Raw genomic sequence first — 26,019 nt, 5'->3', positions numbered from 1 at the left:
AACTAGCGGCTGTATGCGTGCTGTTGACATTGAGTTAGGGTCTTGTTGAAAGTTTGGCATGTCTGCGAGATAAATGTTATATGGAATTGGTTCTAATAGTGACCCTTGAAGAGCACCTGCTGCTATTTCTTGAGTGAGAGATCTTTCTATGCCATCTGGGCAATTGACATAAAAGGAGCGTGAAGTTAGGTAGTTATGTATAATACGTGTAATATTGGGGTTGAACTGAAATATATTATTCATAATTATATATTTGATATAAAAGTGTCTCAAGCGTGTTATTTCCGAAATCCAAGTGAAGTTGGCTGCCGTTGAGTCTCAAAACTTGAGCTTGATAGTGTTGCCACTCATCGATATGTGATAAGCCAGGGCTGCCACAGTACTCCCCTTCTAGACAAGTCGTGGATTTATAGGCGGGAACGTCTCTCATATGTTCGAATGGTTGGAGCTTTTGTCGGTAGCGAATCCTCCGTGCAGTTGACGGTTTCATTCTGTTCCAAGAATGCCATTTATTCGCACGACATAAACCCGATCTGAAGGCTTTCGATAACCTGAAATGGTCCAGTGTACGGTGGCTTAACGGAGTCTGTTCTCACAAAAACATGTGAACAATCATATATGTGCTTGTGAATGAAGAGCTTTGATTTGTTGTGGTGCCCTGCAGCCGTAGACATCAGTGTTTGCATAGTGGTGCGAAATTAACTAACGAATTCAGCAGGTTTTGTAATTAATTTTTGATTAATTCTTTCGGCAACCTGAATACGGATAGGGCATATTTTAGCATTTGCTGTATGTTGTCCTTTGCAGTTAACGCATTGCGTTTTATTATTTTCAGAAGGAGGCTCAGTTTTTGAAACGCTGCATTTCCTGGAGTATGGTCTGACATTTAATGCAGCGGTATTGCTTTTTGCAAATGCTAGCTACATGGCCAAATCTTTGACAGTTGTGGCATTGGGTAACGTTACTTTTGCTCTTTTTAAAAGATTCAAATTTCACCTTGCAGTTGAGTAAGGTGTTAATTTTAAGAACTTCCGTACTTTTGCTAGATTTTTCAATCTGAACAAGCCAGAAGCTTTTCTTAAATTCTTTTACTATCAGAATTTTTATTTCTGGACATTTCTCTTGAATGTCTATTTTGACCTCTTCTTTGCTATAAATGGTCTGGGGCAACTTTTTTAATATCAGAGTTAGTGGCTTGAGTTCTTTAGGAGTATATGAGTAGTAACTTATTTTGTTGCTATCTAGCATTAATTTTGCCTTTAGGAAGTCTTCCAATGTGAAAACTTTTATATGTGTCATATTTTTGTTAACAATATTGAGGGTAAAATGCTCATTAATAATTTGGCGCAACTTACCTGCGAGTTCCTTTGGGTTGGTGTTATATACAGCGATAATCGGGACGTCCTTCTTCTTTGCCGTTTTCGGTGTCTTTGGTGTTGATGGTGTTACTCCGTTGTTTTCTGTTGTCGACTTTGGTGGTGTTGGTTCCTTGGATATCGTCTTCTTGTTGATGGCAATGGGATCGACGTCCATTTCGTTGGCCTCTGCGGGTTTTAGTAGTTTTACTTTCATGGCTTTCTTGGGAGTCTTGTGGGTTCCCAGTGCCGGAAAGTCTACGTCGTTATTTTTTACGTCTTCATCAAAAGCCGCGAATCGCTTGTTGACCATGATTTTCACCGTTGCTTTAATACCAAGATGGTTCAGTTGGTCTTGTACCGTCTTGGTATTTGCAACAGTTTCGCCTGTAGCAGCTCTTGCGCGTAATTCCTCTAGTTCGTCCATAATTTTGCGGTATGTTTCCAAATCTAAATACACACCTGGGGCATCTTCTTCGTCATCAGCGTTGGTCGCTGTGTCGACCAAATTAACTAACGAATTCAGCAGGTTTTGTAGGCGAGTCTAAGTCAGTGAGATATTCGTTAGGGAGATGGAGTGTACATCTGTAGAGCATCTCAGCAGCTAAAGCTTGTATTTCTTCCTTGATACAAGTTCGGAGACCCAGGAGGGCGGTTTGAAGTTACTTTAACCAAGAAGTGTCAGCGTTGCACATCAATGCAGCTTTTAACGATCTGTGACAGCGCTCGATCATACCATTTGACTGCAGGTGATATGGAGTTCTTTGAATGTGTTCGCTTCCAACTACGTTTGCTAGCGACTTGAAGAGGGCAGATTCAAATTGCATCCTTGCACATTGAAGGCCACACGTACTTGCGACGAATTTGCTTGAGAGTGGCTCTGCCGCTGGGGTGTGACAATCCATGAAGATGAGAGAATACGCTGTGACGCAAGGGTTGTGGAACATACGGCCGCACTGAGCCCGTCGACACATCGCAATATACGTGCACTCCTTTGGTGATTTCTACAGATTGCAACTATAGCGAGTTTGTTCCATGCAACAGCGCGGACAGCTTTGTCTGATGCTTTGGATTCCTCTATGCGATTGGCGTCGACAGCAGCTGGCATTGATATTGCATTTACTCTCGAGAGCGCATCTGCAACAATATTATCGTTTCCAATCACATGAATGATTGAGGTCGTAAATTGGGAGATCAAATTGAGATGACGTAGTTGTCGAGGTGATGCCTTCTCTGGCCGCTGTGTCGTTTTTTTTTGCATGTTCCGTGTTAAATTGTTTAGGGGAGCCTGTATGCGTGCAGCATGAGGAATGGAGCGACGATAATAGTTTAGGATTCCGAGAAAACGACCCAATTCGCAGATTGTTTCAGGCTGAGGAAAATTTAATATTGCGTTTATATGCCTTTGCTGTTGACTATATAACCAAGGAAGTCCACCTCTGTTTGTACAAAACGACATTTGCCCTAGTTTACGACTAATCCATAATTTTTCAGTATGCTTAAAACATTTTCCAAGTGTTGCTTGTGTTTTTCTGATGAGTCAGACATTATAAAAATTTCATCAATATAGCAGAACACATAGTCGATTTCGTGAAAGATCTGGTCAATAAGACGCTGGAAAGTTTGCGTTGCATTTTTGAGGCCAAAGGGCATAAATAGGAATTCTATCAAGCCCTTTGGAGTGCAGATTGCAGTCTCCTGTGCCATTGGAATTTGGTAGTATGCCTTGTCAAGATCCAGCGTTGTGAAGATCTGCATATTGTGAAGGCGATCGGCCACATCTTGAATGTGTGGGATCGGGTAACGGTCTGGAACAATCTTGGGATAATCGCCACAAGCGCGCCAAGTGCCATTCTTTTTCACCGCCATGTGCAGAGGACTGGCTTTTTGAGTAGCGACAAATTCCATTATCAATGAGCATGTTGACTTCTGATTTTGCCGATGCAAATTTCTCGCCCGATAGTCGTCTTGGACGTTTTGCTACAGGTGCAGCTCGTGTTTAAATGAAGTGACACACGGAGTGAGCATTAATACGCTCAGAAACTGTAGATTTTTTAACGTCTTGCACAATGTATGTACCTGTTGATGTACCGAATGCATTGTGCGCCTGAGGTGTAGCGATGTCCTCTGGTGAGCTTGGGATGCCTAAATGCTGCGATTTTGAGGCATCAAGCAAACTCTGTTGATTGACATCAATTAAAAATTGGAATCTAGCGAGAAAATCTGCTCCAATTATGGGTGTTCGTACGTCAGCGACGATGAAGGGCCATGTAAATAAGCTCTGTAAGCCAAAATCGAGCTAAAGAGTGGGATTCCCGTACGTTTTAATTTAGTTTGGGTTAGCGGCATACAGATAAAGTCTGCCATTGTGTTTCGCGCGTGGTGCCATGATACGAGGCACCACAGATACCATTAAGCCGGAATCGATAAGGAATAGGTGATTTGACAAGCGATCCTTGATGTGTAACGCCGGTCCAGATTTGTTTGTGAAAAATTGTTTTGATTTTTAGAGTTGCCGGTTGTCGTTGCGCTGCCGTTTACCAGCTGAGTCATCTCTAGTTTGACAACTGCTGGTAGCGTGGTCAGGTCGGTTGACATTTGCGGGCCGAATCGCCGAATCTGTTGTGGTAGAAAAGAGAGTTTTTGGCTTTGTACCGTTATCGTTACTGTTAGAATGAGATTGGCGTGGCAAATTGACTTGATTTGATTGGTGAAGCTCGCATTGCAGCTTATCTACTTTCGAAGAAAGCGCTCGTAAATCTGTTCTTAGCTCAGACATGCTTGAGCGGTTTCCGCTTAATGCGTCAACCTGGTGCTGTTGCCTCAAGCGTGTTATTTCAGAAATCCAAGTTGGCTGCCGTTGAGTCTCAAAGCTTCGATAAAATATGGGGTTGAGTTATCGATGATAGGCAGTGCTGCCACTCATCGATAGGTGATAAGCCAGAGCTGCCACAAATTTAGCTTGGCAGCGCCATCTATTGCTCAGGAGGCATGCAGCATTCTTTGAGTTTTTAATTGGGGGAGTAAGAAATTGAACCACTTTATTACCTCAAACGTCAATGGCCATTAAAATGGCGAAGTCCAAAAATATTTCTGTAAAAAGGTTGCTTCTAGGTGACCAATGAAAAAGTCATTTCTTTTACTTTCCTATCGTCGATTTGAAGGATCAAATGCTGTGCAAGTCCATTTTTAAAATTGATTTGAATAATTTTTAATAAAATAAAGTTAAAGTAAAAGAATAAATTTATATATTTGTGTTAATTTTAAATAAGTTTAAGTATGACAGTAATACTATTAATATATCATAAACTTATTTTCAAAATTAATTAGAAATTGATAAATGGTAAATCGCAAGTCGTAATCGTAATCGTTGCAATCGATGTAGCGTGTGTCAAGAGTAGCCACAAACTACAACTTTGCTCAGCCTGCAATCTGGCAGCACCCATTTTCCTCTCTCACTTCTCTAACGCAACAAATTCAAGCCTGCCAAAGGCTGCTGCAGTGCGCGAAATTTGAAATAAAAGGCAATGTCTAATTTTATGAGACTTAAAGCGGAAAATGCTAAGATTTTTTTTACAACGATAATAAGCAGATACTTATTATATATATGTGTAAGGAATCGAAAATATTAATAATTAAAATTATTATTTTGCAGCTTTCAGTGCTCGGCAAAGATGCAAGAGTAGTGCTGCAAAATGATCGCTATTTCGCGCCTATATAAACGTGAACATGCTGTCTCGCTCGCACGTTTGATTTGCCATGCAAATGTAATTATTGAATTAAATGTAAACTCCGAAATAACTTCTTTATTTATGGGTCAATCGCTTTGAAATTTTCAGGGTCGTTTAATACGCATACTTCTTAACTGATTGTTCAGTTAGGGAGTGCTATGTCAAAAATTGCGCCTGTAAATCGTTTTGTGCAATTTGTGGGCGAACGGGGCGTGGCATCTAAAATTGGAAACAAACTTGACCTGCGTATGGTATCCAGGAACCTACATACCAAATTTGAAGTCTCTAGGTCATATAGTACTTGAAATCGAGCCCAAAAGAAAATTGGTACTATTTCTTACTGTGTTTGTGCGCGCCTTGCATACAAACGTGAACATGCTGTCTCGCTCGCACGTTTTATTTGCCATGCAAATGTAATTATTCAACTAAATCTAAATTCCGAAATAACTTCTTTATTTATGGGTCAATCGCTTTGAAATTTTCAGGGTCGTTTAATACGCATACTTCTCAACTGATTGTTCAGTTAAAGAGTGCTATGTTAAAAATTGCGCCTGTAAATCGTTTTTTTTCAATTTGTGGGCGAAGTGGGCGTGGCATCAAAAATTGGAAACCAACTTGACCTGCGTATGGTATTCACAAACCTGCATTCCAAATTTTAAGTCTCTAGCACTTACAGTCTCTGAGATCGACGCGTTCAAACAGACGGACAGACGGACAGACAGACGGACAGGGCTAGATCGACTCGGCTGTTGATCCTGATCTGCCACCCCTCCTTCTGCCTGTTACATACATTCTGCCAAACACATTATACCCTTTTTTGCCCATTTTCAATGGGCTCAGGGTATAAAAAGCAGCCGAAAGCCAAGATGGCCATGATAACTGGGAATTTTTGATCGCCAGAAAAACTTACATTTTTAACTAAAGCCGTTAAGCCCCTATATATATTTTAAATTCAGCAACAACAATCTATACACAATTAAGTGGTATCGTGGGCACGGCTGCCACTTAATAAAATAAACAAGGGGGCTCCGCCCCCTGCTCGCTTCGCTCGTCATTCTGGCTCGCTTCGCTCGCTCGCGTGTGAGGTGCTACAGTCGAGCACGCTCGACAGTAGGATACCCTGAGCCCATGTACTCTTTTATAAAGTTGATTGTTGCCCATTTTCAATGGGCTCAGGGTATCAAAATTACACACGCGAAACTATGAACAACTTTCGGTTTTCTGAAGTCACTGTGCTTATCACTGCAGACTACGTTATTAATGCCTCACTGAACTAATCATTCGATTATGATTACGATTGATTTACCATTTATCAATTTCTAATTAATTTTAAATAAGTTTAATATAATAAACTTTAATATAATAAACTTATTTAAAATTAATTAGAAATTGATAAATTGGTAAATCGCAAGTCGTAATCGTAATCGCTTGCAATCGATGTAGCGTGTGTCAAGAGTAGCCACAAACTACAACTTTGCTCAGCCTGCAATCTGGCAGCACCCATTTTCCTCTCTCACTCTCTCCCACTTACGCAACAAATTCAAGCCTGCCAAAGGCTGCTGCAGTGCGCGCGAAATTTGAAATAAAAGGCAATGTCTAATTTTATGAGATTCTTAAAGCGGAAAATGCTAAGTTTTTTTTACAACGATAATAAGCAGATACTTATTATATATATGTGTAAGGAATCGAAAATATTAATAATTAAAATTATTATTTTGCAGTGCTCGGCAAAGATGCAAGAGTAGTGCTGCAAAATGATCGCTATTTCTCTCATGCAATTTCATACATACATAGCTATCAGCTTCTGCTGATTTTTGCCATGCAAAAATACATATTTATATATTAACACAATTATATTTCAATCAAATTGTATATTTGTATATACATAAATTATACATTAACATTTTCATTACATGATATCGATAATATTTTTGCTTATCGCTTAATTCTTATTTGGTACCAAAAAAAATGGGTACTTATTCGTTCTGTCTTTGTGCGCGCCTTGCATACAAACGTGAACATGCTGTCTCGCTCGCACGTTTGATTTGCCATCCAAATGTAATTATTCAACTAAATCTTAATTCCGAAATAACTTCTTTATTTATGGGTCAATCGCTTTGAAATTTTCAGGGTCGTTTAATACGCATACTTCTCAACTGATTGTTCAGTTAGGAGTGCTATGTCAAAATTGCGCCTGTAAATCGTTTTGTGCAATTTGTGGGAAGGGGCGTGGCACCTAAAATTGGAAACAAACTTGACCTGCGTATGGTATCCAGGAACCTACATAACAAATTTGAAGTCTCTAGGTCATATAGTACTTGAAATCGAAGCCCAAAAGAAAATTGGTACTATTTCTTACTGTGTTTGTGCGCGCCTTGCATACAAACGTGAACATGCTGTCTCGCTCGCACGTTTGATTTGCCATCCAAATGTAATTATTCAACTAAATCTTAATTCCGAAATAACTTCTTTATTTATGGGTCAATCGCCTTGAAAGTTTCAGGGTCGTTTAATACGCATACTTCTCAACAGATTGTTCAGTTAGGGAGTGCTATGTCAAAAATTGCGCCTGTAAATCGTTTTTTTTCAATTTGTGGGCGAAGGGGGCGTGGCATCAAAAATTGGAAACAAACTTGACCTGCGTATGGTATTCACAAACCTGCATTCCAAATTTGAAGTCTCTAGCACTTACAGTCTCTGAGATCGACGCGTTCAAACAGACGGACAGACAGACGGACAGACGGACAGACGGACAGGGCTAGATCGACTCGGCTGTTGATCCTGATCAAGAATATATATACTTTATGGGATCTGCCACCCCTCCTTCTGCCTGTTACATACATTCTGCCAAACACATTATACCCTTTTTTGCCCATTTTCAATGGGCTCAGGGTATAAAAAGCGCCAAAGAAATGTTTAAAAATTTTATGAAAACAAACCAATTTTTAAAGAAAACAAAATTAATTGCAGATTGAAATATTTTTAAGCACATGCTATTGTAAAATTTTATAAAATAAAAAATACTTAACATAAAATTACATTAAAAAGCACAGCTGTTTATTTTATAAATCTAAATTGCGAGTAATTTTGTGAAATTAGCACAATACCTTCTATTTAGTCCAATGTTTAAGTACTCTTTTCTGCGATATTAAAAATGAACATGTGTTGGGAATTTCAGTAAAATAAATTTTTACTGTCGGTAGCGAAACTATCTAGATGTAAATTACATTCTTAATAGTTTTCAGGACATTCTTGTTGAAACCAAAAAAATGCCATTGCGCCAACAAAAAATAAGAGCCAGTTTTGCCGCAAAAATGCCAAGCGTGGCCACCGTGCCTTTAGTATAAAAATGGTGCAATGGCACCTTTTTATTGGAATTGGTTCTTTTTTGGTTTCAACAAGAGTTTCTTGAAATCTATTAAGAATGTAATTTAGATCAGAGAGAGAGTTCTTTGTTTGAGCGAATCAGACGTGTTTTATTTGGCTCCTAAATTTTAATCTGTTTCTTTGACACCGTTTTTATATTTGTTGATCTAAAATTGTGCATAAGTGACGAGCTATCGACTTGCTGTGTAAGTTATAATCATTTGTGCATTGTGGTCCTAATATATAGCATTTTATTTTACTAAACTTAGTTTTGCAGTTTCCCTTAAATAATTACATTCTTGTGCGTGTGTTTGTTTGTGTATTTCGGCTTTTGCTTTACAGCTCGCTCACACAAGTTTGTTGTTATTGTAAGCATAGCGATTGTTTTTGTTTGTGTCTACATCTCCTTATCTCAGTTTCGGCTCTTTCTTCGCACATCTAAATACATTTGTTTGTGTGTGTGTTCGCTGTTGCATTTCGTTTTTGTTTAACAGCGCGCACTCACAAGCAAATTGTTTTGTGTTTTGCTCTCTTGCTTAGAGCTTTATTTGAGTGCCTCCCGCTCTATTTAAGTGCGCAATTTCTGCCTATTCTGCCTATTAAGTATCTGTTTAACCCCTGTTGGAAATATGTCGTGCTGCAAGAAAAACTGCACTATCAAGTGTGCTGATGATTCTGAGCAATCGAGATTTATTTATTGTTGGTTGCGTGAGAATATCATGCATGCAAAGTGTGCTGGTCTTACAGGTCGAGAATGTGATAAGATCATTGCGGTTTCTAATAGGCTATTTCCACGACCACTCACATTTGGCTCATTTGGTCACATTTGGATGTGGCTCATTTTTGGCTTTCCACGACCAAATGTGAAACTGTTAAGACACTTAAAGCAAAGCAGCTGTTCGGCTTCTGTGCACAAATTGCAAAAAGCAGACAATAACAACATTTTATTATTTATTATGATATTATAATTGGCGCAAATTTAATGCCTACCGTTTATATTGATGGAAACAGCTGGTTAAGGTGATAATTGCTTTTTTTTTAAGAGTTTATCGATAAACATCGCGTGTTCGATAAAAAAATACTGAAATTCACCGGGTCGAATGACAAAATATCGGCTCATTCATTATGAATGAGCCAAAATGATCATCCGGATTTTGTACTGAAATGAAGTCCACATTCGGGCCAGATGATGAAAATGGCGTCGAATGAGCCAAATGTGCTGTCGTGGAAATAGGCTATAAATGTGGTGCAGTGAAATGGTCTTGTCCAGTATGCATCGACTTACAAATTGATTTTTCAAGAATGTATAATTCTTTGAGAAACCAATTCTCTAAACTTAATAAAATGCTTCTTCTAAGCTTCTAAGCTTCTTTCGAGTGATTTTGACTCTAGTCTGGAATTGCTTAGCCAATATAAATTTAACTCACCACCTGATTCTCAATTTTTATCAGTTCCCCCTAATATACTGGTTACTCAGCCTCCCGTTACTCCATTGGCATCTCGTCAATATCAAGACGCTTCGCCAACTTTGTCTTTATCGGCCTCTCCTGGTATTAATAACCTATTCAGTTCTCCTACACCTTCTACAAGAGATTCTATCACTCAGTCAACTGAGCCAGCCCAAGTCATCGTGTCTTCGGTGCGGGCTGGATCTGGTCAGAAGGGTAGACCTCCTCGTACTGCAGCGCCTAGCAATAGAACTGATAACGTAGTTGCCCCTTCATCTGAGATCCCTATTTTAAATGTTGTTGCTCCTCGTAAACAAGTATTTGTGTCTAGGTTATCCTCGGACACTACTTGTGAAAATGTAGAGGCATACATTTCTAGCAAAGTCTCTGCTAATGTCTCAATCACTAAATTTAATTTTGCTACGTCCCGTGAAATAGCATCTTTTAAAATAAGTGTCCCTCACGACTCATTTACTGTCATTTGTGATCCAAAATTTTGGCTACCTCATATGATTGTTCATGAGTTTAAGCCCAAAAGGCGTAGTGAATCCTTGCCTGTATCTCTAACAGCCGGCAGTTTCAATATACAGGAGCCCGCTAGTACGGCTTCAAAAAACTAGACCGATTTTGCCTGTATTCATTATCAAAATGTAAGAGGCCTCCTTACTAAGCTTAAAAATCTATATTTGATTCTGATATAATTGCTTTGTCAGAAACTTGATTAAGTCGTACAGTGTCTGATTCTGAAGTTATGTCAAATAATTATCTTTTATATAGAAATGATCGACCGACTCGAAGTGGTGGCGTACTTATTGCCACTAAGTTGGCACTTCAGTCAGAACGCATTTCTTTTAATGTGACCACTGATATTGAAATTGTTGCTGTCAAAGTAACTTTTTCAACTCATTCAATTTTTATCACCTGCTCTTATATGCCTCCAAAAGCTTCCCCGGCAGTTTACTTGCAACATTTCACCTGTATTGAAGAAATTAATCTTCAAGTCAAAGACAATGACTTATTTATTGTGCTGGGTGATTTTAATTTGCCTAAAATTTCTTGGTCATTTTTCAGAAGCACAAATTACCTTGTTCCCTTAAACCGAGATACTTTTTTAGATAACTTGCTTGATCTCTCATTGTTTCAAATGAATTCGATAAGAGATCATAATGATCGAATTCTTGATCTGGTTTTTATTAATGATTTTGCAAATACTGCCGTCTCTAGGGTATTACCATTAAGCATCCCTGAAGATTTACATCACCCTACTATAGAAATTTCTATCTCAATCTCAAAACCTTTTAGTCCACCTCTATTTTGTCAGCAATCACCTCGTCGTTGTTTTCGCAAGGGAATTATTCATTGCTGAATGAACTTATCCTTGCTGCCGACTGGTGCTGACTGACATTGATATTGCCCTTATGTCTTTCTATGAGACCCTAAATGCACTCTTAGTTGTGTGCATTCCAAATTATGTTCCACCGTCTGGTTCTATAAAGCCTCCTTGGCTTACACCTAGACTTTCTTATTTAAAGAATATTAAATCTAAATATTTTAAAAAATATAAGAAGTCTGGTTCGAGTCTTGGCTGGTCTAAGTACACAGTAGCCAAGTCAGACTTTGCCAATTTAAACTCGCTATGCTACGAGAATTATCTAACTCGATGCAAAAGACAGTTTTCCCGTGACCCTAAACAATTTTACAAATTTCCCCCAGTTTACCTTCCTCTTTTTTTTATGGGATAGATAATGTCAGCAACGACCCTGCAGCCGCTGAACTATTTGCTAACTTTTTTCAATCCACTTATTCTCCAATCTCCACTTCAAACTCATCTTATCCTTATTCTATTTTTCAATCTATGTTCTACTATGTTTGTTCCCTCTATTTCTTATAACACTATAATCTCTTCTATTTGCTCTTTAAAATCTTCTTTCATTCCTGGGTCAGACAACATTCCTAGTTGTCTCCTTAAGGAATGCTGTTCTTCTTTAGCTGCTCCGTTGCATAAGCTTTTTAATCTATCCCTTGAATCTTCAATCTTCCCACATCATTGGAAAGACTCTTATATCATTCCCCTCCACAAAAAAGGTGGTAAGTCTGATATTTCGAACTACAGAGGCATTGCAAAGCTATCAGTCATTCCTAAATTATTTGAAAAATCCTTGTTTCTTCTTTGCAGCATCTCTGTAAATCGATTATTTCCCCTGCACAACACGGCTTTATTAAGGGTCGGTCCACTACGACCAACTTGCTTGAATTTACCTCCTTGGTAAATGATGCATTTTCAGAGGAAAAGCAAACTGATGTCATATACACTGACTTCAGTAAAGCCTTTCATCGAGGTATCAATCGACGCGTATTTTTGATAAGAACTTTTAAAAAATTAATAATTTTACCAAAAAGCCCCAACGGCTCCACAAGCTGCGATCATACAAATTTTTCAGCTATGCAAATACAGGTTTAGAATTTTTGCCAGTTTTCCTGGAATTTAAAAGTAAAAATATCGTAAAAAAAAGATTTAAGACTTATGGCTCTAAAATTACTGGCTTAAATTTTTGACGTTGTATAAATATACAGAGATATTCATTAGCTTTCAGAAAAAGTAAAGCTTTTGAAAATCGCTTTTGGCATTTTCGAGTAAAGATGACAAATATGGGTGCACCTCCAAAAACCGCTCATATGGGGCCCCATACCTATTAAAACAAGGGGCTGCCCTGCTCGCTTCGCTCGCTCATTCGCTCGCTTCGCTCGCGGTGAGGTGTGGCTACAGTCGAGCACGCTCGACAGTAGGATACCCTGAGCCCATGTACTCTTTTATAAAGTTGATTGTTGCCCATTTTCAATGGGCTCAGGTATCAAAATTACACACGCGAAACTATGAACAACTTTCGGTTTTCTGAAGTCACTGTGCTTATCACTGCTGACTACGTTATTAATGCCTCACTGAACTAATATCATCGATTATGATTATGATTTACCAATTTATCAATTTCTAATTAATTTTAAATAAGTTTAATTTAATAAACTTTAATATAATAAACTTGTTTAAAATTAATTAGAAATTGATAAATTGGTAAATCGCAAGTCGTAATCGTAATCGCTTGCAATCGATGTAGCGTGTGTCAAGAGTAGCCACAAACTACAACTTTGCTCAGCCTGCAATCTGGCAGCACCCATTTTCCTCTCTCACTCTCCCACTTACGCAACAAATTCAAGCCTGCCAAAGGCTGCTGCAGTGCGCGAAATTTGAAATAAAAGGCAATGTCTAATTTTATGAGATTCTTAAAGCGGAAAATGCTAAGTTTTTTTTACAACGATAATAAGCAGATACTTATTATATATATGTGTAAGGAATCGAAAATATTAATAATTAAAATTATTATTTTGCAGTGCTCGGCAAAGATGCAAGAGTAGTGCTGCAAAATGATCGCTATTTCTCTCATGCAATTTCATACATACATAGCTATCAGCTTCTGCTGATTTTGCCATGCAAAATACATATTTATATATTAACACAATTATATTTTAATCAAATTGTATATTTGTATATACATAAATTATACATTAACATTTTCATTACATGATATCGATAATATTTTTGCTTATCGCTTAATTCTTATTTGGTACCAAAAAAAAAATGGGTACTTATTCGTTCTGTCTTTGTGCGCGCCTTGCATACAAACGTGAACATGCTGTCTCGCTCGCACGTTTGATTTGCCATCCAAATGTAATTATTCAACTAAATCTAAATTCGAAATAACTTCTTTATTTATGGGTCAATCGCTTTGAAATTTTCAGGGTCGTTTAATACGCATACTTCTCAACTGATTGTTCAGTTAGGAGTGCTATGTCAAAATTGCGCCTGTAAATCGTTTTGTGCAATTTGTGGGCGAAGGGGGCGTGGCACCTAAAATTGGAAACAAACTTGACCTGCGTATGGTATCCAGGAACCTACATAACAAATTTGAAGTCTCTAGGTCATATAGTACTTGAAATCGAAGCCCAAAAGAAAATTGGTACTATTTCACTGTGTTTGTGCGCCTTGCATACAAACGTGAACATGCTGTCTCGCTCGCACGTTTGATTTGCCATCCAAATGTAATTATTCAACTAAATCTTAATTCCGAAATAACTTCTTTATTTATGGGTCAATCGCCTTGAAAGTTTTCAGGGTCGTTTAATACGCATACTTCTCAACTGATTGTTCAGTTAGGAGTGCTATGTCAAAAATTGCGCCTGTAAATCGTTTTTTTCAATTTGTGGGCGAAGGGGCGTGGCATCAAAATTGGAAACAAACTTGACCTGCGTATGGTATTCACAAACCTGCATTCCAAATTTGAAGTCTCTAGCACTTACAGTCTCTGAGATCGACGCGTTCAAACAGACGGACAGACAGACGGACAGACGGACAGGGCTAGATCGACTCGGCTGTTGATCCTGATCAAGAATATATATACTTTATGGGATCTGCCACCTCCTTCTGCCTGTTACATACATTCTGCCAAACACATTATACCTTTTTGCCCATTTTCAATGGGCTCAGGTATAAAAAGTGGGTTTGGTTCAGTTCAGTTTTTGTTGCCTAGTATAATCAATTTGGAGGCCAAACCATGATGACAATGACATTTCGCTTGAAAATCAGTTCAGTTTTGACAAAGTTATGAAAGGTTGTCGCAATTTATTAATTCTTGTGAAAAAAATCTCATTATTTATATATTTCATCCTTTTTTAATATTTTACTATCTATAATAAAATAATAATTATTTCTATCAAGTATATTAACTAGAAATTGAATCCGTGAAAAAATCATAAGTTAGATTCTTTAAAAACATGAATTATTTCAATTTAAACATTTCATACCAAGGAATAATTCGAGAGCAATTGAGAAAACAATCACAATTTGTTAAAAAAGCTTGAAACAAGGTTCGGCTTTGTTTATAACTCTGTGGTAGCCACACCCCAATATTTCCGCATGCGACTTTCATGCCCGTGTAACCATCCGCCTCGATTTCCTCCTCATCTAGAATGTTGTGGTCCTGCTCCTGTGTGGCCGGAAAGTCGTACTCGAAATTGCAGGGCATTCGGCGCTGCAGAGAGCCGAAGTAGGCGGCATGAGGACCACCTCCCAGCTTGGCATAGGCATCTCGGACATTGCCATCGAAGAGATTATATCTATAGTTATGGGATTGGTGGAAGGATCGCAAGCTGCCAAAATGGTCGGTGGAGGGGGGTTGTTTCATCTGCTGGAAGGCAGCAATGGGTGCCAGGGGCAGGGGATGGGGCTGGCTTTGGGGCAGCTGTGGTGTGCTGCTCGAGATAAATTTGTTAGTGACATTTCGTATGAGATTTGACTTAAGATCGTTGCCATCGGTTGGCATTCGCTGCTTGGTGAATGATTTCGAGATGGTATTCAGCTCCTTGTCGAACAGGAGTTGTGTGTTTTGCTCAAGCATGTATTCCCAACATTTGAATTGCTCCTCCGACAGCACGGATTCAGTCTCGTCCAGCATTTCCAGCTGTTGCTCCTCCTGCAGAACACGAGCATGGGCCAATATGAACTCATCCTTGGCCACAGTCACATCTTCGGCCAACAAATCGGAATTACTCTGGCCACTGGGTGAGGAGCGTCCAGCCAGCAGCTCTTGATTCAATGTGCGATGTCGACACGCATTGCTGCGATCGCAACAGGTGCGTTTACTCACCGATACACTCTGTGGTTGCGGCGATATTAATGTGGGCTTTTTACGCACACTCTGCTTGAGCTCCCGTATCAAATGATCCACATCTGTGCTCAGGTGACTGAAGCGCACAACGATCACACTCAGATTCTCTTTGGCCCCGAAGCTCTGTGCTATTTCAAGCAGTCGCTTCGCCGCAAGCAGTGCATTCTCCTCCTTCCGTATCTCCCTTGCTGCCCGGCCAATGTCCATAACGGACCATAAATGCTCGTTGCCCAACACTAAGTACTCGTCATCGTTGCTAAGATTTACCTGTGTGTGCGAAATGAGCAGAAACATACAGTTATATTTCAATTAACACTATATTTTTCTCTCTTCTAGCTATGTTGATTAGCGTGAAATGAAAATAATTTTTTTTTTATTTTCTAAAACGCTCTATTATCAATGGGTCATTCGATATAAAAGCAATATCTGTATAAAGAAATCCATTTTTTTTTTAGGTCGTCCTGAGACTGCGCATCGTCGATCCATTTTGAAAAATCAGTAAAAAAAAACTAAAAAAAATCCTACATAGCTTGGATTTACCCCGTAAGATAATATATTTAAAAACTAGTCGGAAAGGCTATAGTCGAGATCCCGACCCGTTACTTACTTCAATATATATAAAAATACTTTAAAGAAAATACTAGTTTTGCTCTGAAAACTTGTATTCGCCATAACGGCCGTTCTACTTGTCCGATCCTGATGTGATTCAGTGGGAAAATATATAATACTAAAACATAACGTTAACTATCACAAAAAATTTATTCTCTTAAAAAAAGGTTTGTGTTGTGGTTTTCCGCGATTCGCGGGGGTGGAGGGGAGGCATGACTTCAATTTGAAACCAAGTTGATCTGCGTATATATAGAAGTTCAGAGATGCCTCCTTCTCCCTAAAAAAACTAAAACCATTTTTTTTTAGTATGTATTTTAATACCCTGTGCGGGAGGGAGGCGTGCCAGACCTCCAAAGTATATATGTTCCTCATCAGCACAAACAGCCGAGTCGATATACTTATGTCCGTCTGTTGGCATAACCTAAAAGATCTTAGAGACGGTAAGAGTTAGGCGTACATTTGGAGTGTAGGCAGATCCAGTTGTTCGCAAAAAACAGAGACTATTAATAAAACTTGGTGGTGATATGTGAATACTGGCAAGTGTCTGCCTATGTCTTATACATCATAAACAAATTTTATTCAAATCGGCCCGGGTGAATCGAGCAGGGGGCGGAGTTCTCTACTGGATACAAAAATTGTCCCATATTTGCATTCTATAATAGTATTATTAAACTGGCAAAATTTAAATTTGTTTTCCAAGTGAAGGCATGTTTTTAAATCACTTAAAATAAAATTCACAAAACATCACTCAAACTACAGTGGTGTTATTATGGATTATAGCATGATGCATTTTGCCGCCCTCGAAATATTTTTGAATTTTAAATGAAGCCCTATTATAATTATTCCAAACAAACCCATCAATACACGTTGGGCAGGTTTGCAAATATGCCCAGCCGATTCACCACCATAGATTTTAATGTCTAATATCTTATCGGAAGCTTAATTAATCCAATTATGTAAACACAGGAAGGAGAAAATCATTTTTAATTTTCTTATTTTAATAATTTAAACAAGTTTGTGAAAGTATAATGGTCTTTAAGATCGGCTGAATGATTTTTAAGTAATGTTGAATAACGCACGCTCAGATAAGCTTGTAAAAAATGCTAGATTTTAAAATTAAAAAAAAATTTGATCACAGAAAAATTTGTTAAATGGTGGTGACCACTTGGGCTCCAGGAACATTTGGGTCAATGCAAGCATAAGCAAAGTCTTTTCATTTTTTGAATCCATTATGTTTAAAAAATTCGTTCCTTAATATTTTTTTCAACTGATTGTATTAATGCAATGATTTTGATAATTTTGAGCTGTGGAATACAATACATACAAATTTTCTTTATAATTTCCTTATTTTGAAGGATTTAGGATATGCCCAAACCTGCGTACGCCCTGCTAAGTGGTATCATGCATTGATTCTACATCGTTTTCCAAAATAAACTAGTAGGCCGGTGCTACATCTGAGCATACTCGACTGTTGGAGACCTGTACTTACTATGGCAAAACTAATAATGAAAAAACTAAGAAATATTTAGATAACTTAAATGTATATTATATAGCTATATGATATAGTGATCTGATATGAAACAACTTTGTACAGGAAATATACTAGTATAACTTGCTAAGTGGTATCATGCATTGATTCTACATCGTTTTCCAAAATAAACTAGTAGGCCGGTGCTACATTCGAGCATACTCGACTGTCGGAGACCCCCTGTACTACTATGGCAAAAACTAATAATGAAAAAATTAAGAAATATTTAGATAACTTAAATGTATATTATATAGCTATATGATATAGTGATCTGATATGAAACAACTTTGTACGGGATATATACTAGTATAACAAGCTATATGCCTATTGTATCAGTTTGATTACGATATCTCATAAAACAAAAAAGTTTTTCATACTAAGACTTGAATTTCGACCGATTGCTCCTATGGGCGCTATATGATACAGTAGTCCGATTCGAACCAACTTTGGATTAAAACCAAATTTATTGCATAAACTATTAGTTTGGTTACGATATCTCATAAAACAAAAAAGTTGTTCTTACTAAGACTTGATTTACGCACGATCGGTCCTATGACAGCTATATGATATAGTGGTCCGACTTGAACCAACTTTGGATAAGGTATATAAAACCAAGTTGTATGCATATTGCAGCAGTTTGGTTACAATATCTCATTAGACAAAAAAGTTTTTCATACTAAAACTTGATTTTCGACCGATTGTTCCTATGGCGCTATATGATATAGCCCGATTTAAAAAGAAACCCACTTGATCTGCCTGCAATATTGAGAAATCTACATACCAAATTTGGTGTCTCTAGCTTTAAATTGTTCTTATAATTTGGATATGACTTTTTTTCGATTTGTGGGCGATAAAGGGGCGTGGCTGATTTTAAAATAAACTTGATCTGCTTGCAATATAGAGGAACAACCAAGTTTGGTGTCTCTAGCTCTTAAGTCTCTGAGAATCTGTGTTCATACAGACGGACGGACAGACAGTTCCAGACAGACGGACATGGCTATCGACTTGGCTATTGATGCTGATCAAGAATATATATATATAGGGAGAACGCCATACTTCCTCTGCCTGTTACGCACATATTCGTTATAACAAACCCAATGAGGGTTTTTCAGCCAATAATGCTCAAGGCTTTACAAATAAAAAGCTAGCTTTGTTCTTCACAATATGTATATTTTAGCTTAATTAAACCATTAATGTGTATTTATTTATTTATTTTGCTCCACTTAAATAAGTCAACCAAGCATTAGATAAAATTCAAAACAAATATAGGAACATACTTAAATTCGTTCCCAAATTGTTAAAACAACACTTTAAATTCGATTTTGAAACGTTTCATTTTTTTTGTAAAAAATCATGCAATAGGACAAAAATTTGAGTTGTAAAGTTGCTTAATCAGAAGTATGACCAACTCAAACTTTCATGACTTTGTCAAGCTGCACCATTTTAAGCGAAATGTCATTTTGATCATGGGTTGGCCTCTAAAACTATTCAGAAATTAAATTTTTAGCTTCGTTCAACATTTTTTTCTTTGTATCTGGATTTCGATTTTGATTCTAAGAATTTTTCCTTTGAAATTTTGACTCACAACTTTGCACTTTTAACCAACTCATTATATCAAAATCTGAAAAATTTCATAGTCCATATGTTGATTAAAACATGTCTTTGTTACTGAAACTTAATAGACCGCTGTATCTTTTTTTATGGTACGAGTTATAAAAAACTAGTCGGACGGTGCTACAGTCGAGCATACTCGACTGTCGGAGACCCCGTACTTACTATGGCAAAAACTAACAATGGAAAAAATTAAAAAATATTTAGTTAACTTAAATACATATTCTATCATATTGGTTACAATGTATCATAAAACATAAAAGATTTACATACTAAGACTTGATTTTCACCGATCGGTCCTATGACAGCTATATGATTAAGTGCTCCGATTTGAACCAACTTTGGACAGGATATATAAAACCAAGTCATATGCTTATTGTATCAGTTTGTTACAATATCTCATTAAACAAAAAAAGTTTTCATACTAAAACTTGATTTTCGACCGATCGGTCCTATGACAGCTATATGATATAGTGGTCCGATTTGAACCAACTTTGGACAGGATATAAAACCAAATCATACAATATCTCATTAGACAAAAGTTTTTCATACTAAAACTTGATTTTCGACCGATTGTTCGATGATATAGTGGTCCGATTCAAAAAAGAAACAAACTTGACCTGCCTGCAAGATAGAGGTATCTACATACCAAATTTGGTGTCACTAGCTTTTAAATTGTGCTTAAAATTTGGATATGAAATTTTATTTCAATTTGTAGGCGATAAAAGGGGCAGCCGAAATTTGAGACAAACTTGATCTGCTTGCAATATAGAACCTACATACCAAGTTTGATGTCTCTAGCTCTTATAGTCTCTGAGATCTAGGTGTTCATACAAACGGACAGACAGACAGACGGACATTGCTATATCGACTCGGCTGTTGATGCTGATCAAGAATATATATACTTTATAGGGTCTGCCACGCCTCCTTCTGCCTGTTACGCTCATATTCGTTAAAACAAACCAATAGACCCTGTACTATTTTTTAAGTACGGGGTCTAAAAAATAGTCGGAGAGGTATTAGTCGAGATTCCGACCATAGGATACCCGTTACTTACTTCAATATACGTAAAAGTACTTTAAAGAAAATACTTGTTTTGCTCTGAAAACTTTAATTTTGCCATAACTTTTTTTGCCGTTCTACTTGTCCGATCTTGATGCGATTCAGTAGGATAATAGATAATACTAATAGATAACGTTAATTACCACAAAATACGTATTATCTTCAAAGCTGTAGGTGGTGGTTTTTTCACGATTTGGGGGGCAGAGGGGGCATGGCTTAAATATGACACAAACTTGATCTGCGTAGGGTATATAGAAGTCTGTGGGTGATAGTTTGGTATCTCTATCTCTTATAGTCTCTGAGAACTAGACGCTCACACGGACGGACAGACATATGGCTATATCGACTCGGCTATTTATGCTGATCAAGAATATGTATACTTTATAGGGTCGGAGATGCCTCCTTCTCCCTTTACATACATTCCAACGAACACAATATACCCTTTACTTATTTTTAAGTAACGGGTATTAAAAATGTGGTTTACGCACCTGTAGCAACTGTGGATCTGTTAGTGAATGGACTTGAAGGCGTTTGTTAGTGTCCAGCTGAGTTTCGGGCTGGGTTAATCGAAGGTGGGTTGTTCTCCGAACAAGATATGCATCAAAATATCCCAGGCTCGCCATGTGGAGAACATAACGCTTTGACTTAAGAGCCCTCACCTTGGAGGAAGTCGCATCAGATGGAAGATTAGGCTGCGAAGGCAACCGCCGCATTGACGCTGTGCCGTTAACAGTGTGTACTTCATGTACTCGCTGCTGTTCATCTCCTTGAGGGTCTGCTCATGCTTCAACAGACCGGGCAACAGGTGTGCCATTTGATGGGCAATGCGAGCATCTCCATTCGACTCGAACATGCCGAAAAGTGATTCATCGGTGGTGCCATTCAAATGACCAGCTCGCAGTTGGGTAACCAACAGCTTACGCAGCTCACCTGGCGTCTCGGCAAATCCATGGACCAGGGACTTGTTTTTGTTTTATGCAATTGCTTTAACATGTCTGAGGTAGTTTCCGGTTGCTGTGGGCAAGGCGGCACGATTATTGCCCGAGACATCGACCAAGCTCCAGACACGTTGACTCTGCGTCTGGCACATTTTCAACTGTTGCTCATCCACCTGAAGTTGCAAGTTGCCCGACAGATCCAAATACTTGAGATTACGCGACGGCACCAAAGATAACAAATTAATGCGGTCCAAATGATTGTGGGCCAAATCCAAAATCTTCAGTTTCGACAACTTAGCCAACTGTGGAGTGCTCAACAGTAGATTGTTGCAACAGCGTAGCACCTTCAGTTGGCCCAATGTCGCCATCTGTTCGGGCAGTTGTTGCAACATGTTGCCCGATAGTACCAAAATCTCCATTGGGCCAATTACGACACTCGGCGGGCAGAACTCCAATTCGATTGTGGGCCAAGCGCAGAACTTTTAATTTCCCAGCATGTAACAGTGCATCAAATATGTTATCGTTCAATTGATTTGCCGTCAGTGAGAGTTCCAGCAATGCAGCATTATTGTTCTGCTCGTAACGCGGCAGCGCCGACAATCGATTGCATGAGGCATTCAACTTGTTCAGCTGCGAATTCGTTACGGCAAAAAAGTTATCCGGCAAACGTTGCAGCTCGTTGCTTTGCAACTGCAACTGCCTTAAGCTACAGAATGACTCGGGCAAGCAGTCGAGTTGTTGCAATCCATTGTAGGCCAAATTCAATTCCTGCAAACACCTAATGCGACAATCACGCAGCAGATCCTTAACCTGGCTCAAATGATTGTGGGCGGCGGAGAGTGAAGTCAATGACACACATCCCCCAATCCATTGGGGAAGCTCGCTCAGGTAATTGTGCGAGATGTCTACCTGCAACAGTTTCAGGGTACACTCTTCGATATGGAGATGCTCTGTAAACCTGTTGAATGACAATCAATTGTTATCAGGGTATCAGACCTAAACGAATGTCGGTTTCACTTAAGGTTATGATTATATTTTGAATTTCGATTATCGTTTACCAAAACTCTTTTTATATCGGTTTCGAAACGGTTACCAGTTTTTTGTTTTCCTGGTATGAAATACCGTAAACTCAATTTTTATTATACTGTCCACTTGACGCTTTTCAAAACCTTTAAACTGTCATAGCATTGCCTAAACTTAACCAATGTGGTGCGGAATATCCTTTGGATCATTGAATAAAAAAATTGAAATTGAAATTGAAGTTAAATTGAATAAGCATCAAGTATTAGTAACTTAAAAAATTTAAGTTTTTGGTCATCACTGTCTGTTTTTCCGTACTTTTCCATTCTTTTCAAAAAAACTTCAAACTGTCATTGCTTTGCCAAGCCTTAAACGATTTTCTTGCAGTATATCATTTTGATCATTACTTGGCCTCTTATTTGATTCTGTATATTTTCTCTTGACAAGTTTCAAAAATTTCAAACTGTCAAGACTTTGTCAAATCTTAAACTGTTTTAGTTGACATTAAATAAATAAATTATCATAATTTGACCTCAAATTCGATTCTGCATCAAAATTGGAAAAATACAAAGTGGAATTGAGATTTACAATATAACTAATTATTTGCCATCAACTTTTAATTGCCAAATTGAAAACCTTGTACGTACAGTTGTGATCCGCTATAAGAGTCTGTAGATTGGTCCCATTGATGATAAGCTCAATTAGCTTGTTGCGACTGCACTTTAATGTCTCCAACTGAGCGAGAGAACTGAGATCCAAAACCTCCATTTCGTTTTCGCACACCTCCAACTGTGTCAAGTACTAAATCAAAATGAATAAAAGTCTGTTTAAATCCGTGATATGATAAAAAATCTTATATGATATTTGATTTACATTGTAGTTGCCAATTAAAATGCTGCCACAAAGTTGGTTGCCTTTCAGACTGAGTTTCTTCAATGGGGACTGTCATATGGTTGGCCTTCTAGCTTTTGGGCTACGATGGACCCGTTTAATGTCCAGTACATCGGACACTTCAGAGGTGTTGATGTCGATCTCGCTGTTGTTCTCTTTATTGTTTTTTGTCATTGCCATTACTGGCAGTTAGTTTTAATTTGAATTTGTTTTGCTCGCACGATTTCTGTACGGCCTTAAGCATTGTTTGCCCACGTTTTCCTTTTTCCCTAACACTCGACGTAGTTGGAGAGGTGAAGGTGGAAGAGGTCCGAACGGTAACAACTTACCACACTGCATGCATGAACAAGCACGCTTAACTTAGTGCATACACAAAGAAAAATTATGATGAAACACACGAAGCATTTTTTATTTTTAATTAAAATAGAAATTTGATCTAAAGACACAATGAAATTAATGATTTTAATGTTTTATAGATTTCAAACAATTTTAAGCCATTTAAAATTGAATGTAATTTGAGACATGTGTCTGTATTATAAAGTTTTTTGAAGCTTCTTGAGCAACAACTACACCGGATCCAGGTCTATGCTCAACTGAAGACCACTTGCCGTTACGACAACCCAAAGCTGATACGCTTGAGAGAACGCCACGGTTGCTCCCTTCAAACAATATGTATATACATATATATTTCTGTTGTCTTCGTTGCAATAGGTCTAAAGTGGTCTTTGGATTGTTCATACGAGTATACCACACATACTACTTACTATATACGAGTGTTACACTGAGATCTCTGGCGCAACCATTATATCTTTGCTTTCAGCCACTGTAAGAGACACTACAGTGTCTATTCGTTAAACTTAACTGGTTTTTTTTTGGTTCCTATTAATGGAGTGGTAAATTAATAGATAGGTAGATTTGTGGGAAAATATATAGACAGTTAGTGGGAAATTATATAAAAAGTTAGTTATGTAGATAGATATAATGCAAAGTATAAAGTAAAATAGAACAAATGGAATAAAACAAATAAAGTTCATTATACCCATTACTTTAAAAAAAGGTAAAAGGTATATTGTGTTCGTTGGAATGATTGTAACAGGGAAAGGCGGCATCTCCGACCCTATAAAGTATATATATTCTCGATCAGTATCAACAGCCGAGTCTGTGTGAGCGTCTAGATCTCAGAGACCATAAGATCAATCAAATTTTTTACAAGCAGATCTCAATGGAGTTGGAGCAGGTCAAGTTTGTTTTAAATTTTTGTCACACCACCTTCCGCCCCCTGCAAATCCCGAAAACGTCCGTCCGTCTGTATGACCAAAAGAATCTCAGATACTATAAGAGGTAAGTAACCCAATTTTTGCACACAGATTTCTATATACCCCACGCAGATCAAGTTTGATTTAGATTTAAACCACGTCCTCGCAAATCGCCCACAGCTCTTAAGATAATACGTTTTTTGTAGTGATTAACGTTATCTATTAGTATTCTCAATTATCCCACTGAATCGCAGCCAGATCGGACAAGAAGAAAGGCATTAATGTCGAATTAATGTTTTCAAAGCAATACAAGTAATTTCTTTAAAGTACTTTTTTATATTTATTGAAATAAGGAACGGGTATCCTATGGCCGGGATCTCGACTATAGCCTTTCCGACAAGTTTAAATTTTAATAATGAAAGGATAGGTGAAAATCAGAGAAAATAAAATGAATTGTTACAAAAATGTGCGTGAGCTTTGTAGTTTAAAATGGATGATATCACTAGGCAACACATTTGGACTTTTTTTTATCTGTATTAAACCAACTTTTTTGATAGATATGAAGCCCCAAACGACAAATAACATTTTATTTTTTTTTCTATGGCAGAGCTTTTTTAGAATTTTAAAATTTTGGCTTTATTTTCTTGCCGTATTTTAGAGGTTAGGATATCTCAAAAAAACATAACAAATTTTCATACTAAAGGTCATGCCTTTAGGAAGTCATAAAAATCAAGAAAAACATGCATAGATATAGAATTTTATTATATCGCAGTTTCTTCATGGATTTTAATGAATCTTATCTTAAACGACGCTTAATTAATGCAGCTTTGCAAAAAAAATATTAAAACCGAAGTTCAAAATTTTTCGAGTTTTCCTTGAATTTTAAAGTAAAAAGATTTAAAAAAAGCTTAAATAAACAACATTTTCTTAATTCAAAAATTAATATCTTTAAGCTACTGGCTTAAGTCTTAGAGTCTACGACTTAGACTATGTGGAAAAATATATTCATTAGCTTTCAGAAAAGTAAAGCTTTTGAAAATCGGTTTTTTGTTACGAGTGAGTAATGATGGCAAAAGTGGGCGCACCTCTAAAAACTCTAAAAAAACTTTTAAAAAATTAAAAAAAACTCTGCCATAGAAAAAATGTTTTCATCGTTTGGAGCCCCATATCTTTCCAAAACAGTCGGTTTGGCTCAATTCAGATTTGAGCTGTTGCTTAGTGTAATATATGTAGAGATTGCAATTTATCAGAATTGTCTTTAAGGATGCCCCATTTATCTCCAAAAATCTGGATTATAAACCGATGTCTTAACAAATAGAAAAATATATGAAAAGATAGCAAGTAACACAAGTAGATAAATAAAAAGAAATTTAAGTAGTTAAAATAAAAATTATATTGAAGATCTAGATCAGAGTTATTCACAAGTCATGGTTCAATTTGGGCAGTCTCTACTGTATTCAAAAGGTAAATGGTGTTCCTGTTCG

General features: G+C 37.6%; 1 protein-coding gene across 1 annotated transcript; it reads right to left on the bottom strand.

Moving 5' to 3' along the window:
• Positions 1-14,715: 14,715 nt before the first annotated feature.
• LOC117781330 (protein phosphatase PHLPP-like protein) lies at positions 14,716-23,523 on the bottom strand. The gene is given in 8 exon segments (XM_034618074.1): positions 14,716-14,885; positions 14,888-15,887; positions 20,919-21,100; positions 21,103-21,788; positions 21,790-22,300; positions 23,003-23,189; positions 23,262-23,349; positions 23,426-23,523. Coding segments are annotated over 8 exon segments (2,805 nt in total). The 3' UTR covers positions 14,716-14,832.
• Between the last annotated feature and the right edge of the window lie 2,496 nt (positions 23,524-26,019).

The sequence above is a fragment of the Drosophila innubila genome (assembly GCF_004354385.1).
Source record: "Drosophila innubila isolate TH190305 chromosome 2L unlocalized genomic scaffold, UK_Dinn_1.0 4_B_2L, whole genome shotgun sequence".
Taxonomy (NCBI): Eukaryota; Metazoa; Arthropoda; class Insecta; order Diptera; family Drosophilidae; genus Drosophila; species Drosophila innubila.
The sequence above is the reverse complement of the archived record's forward strand: the minus strand, read 5'-3'. Positions and strand labels throughout refer to the sequence as shown.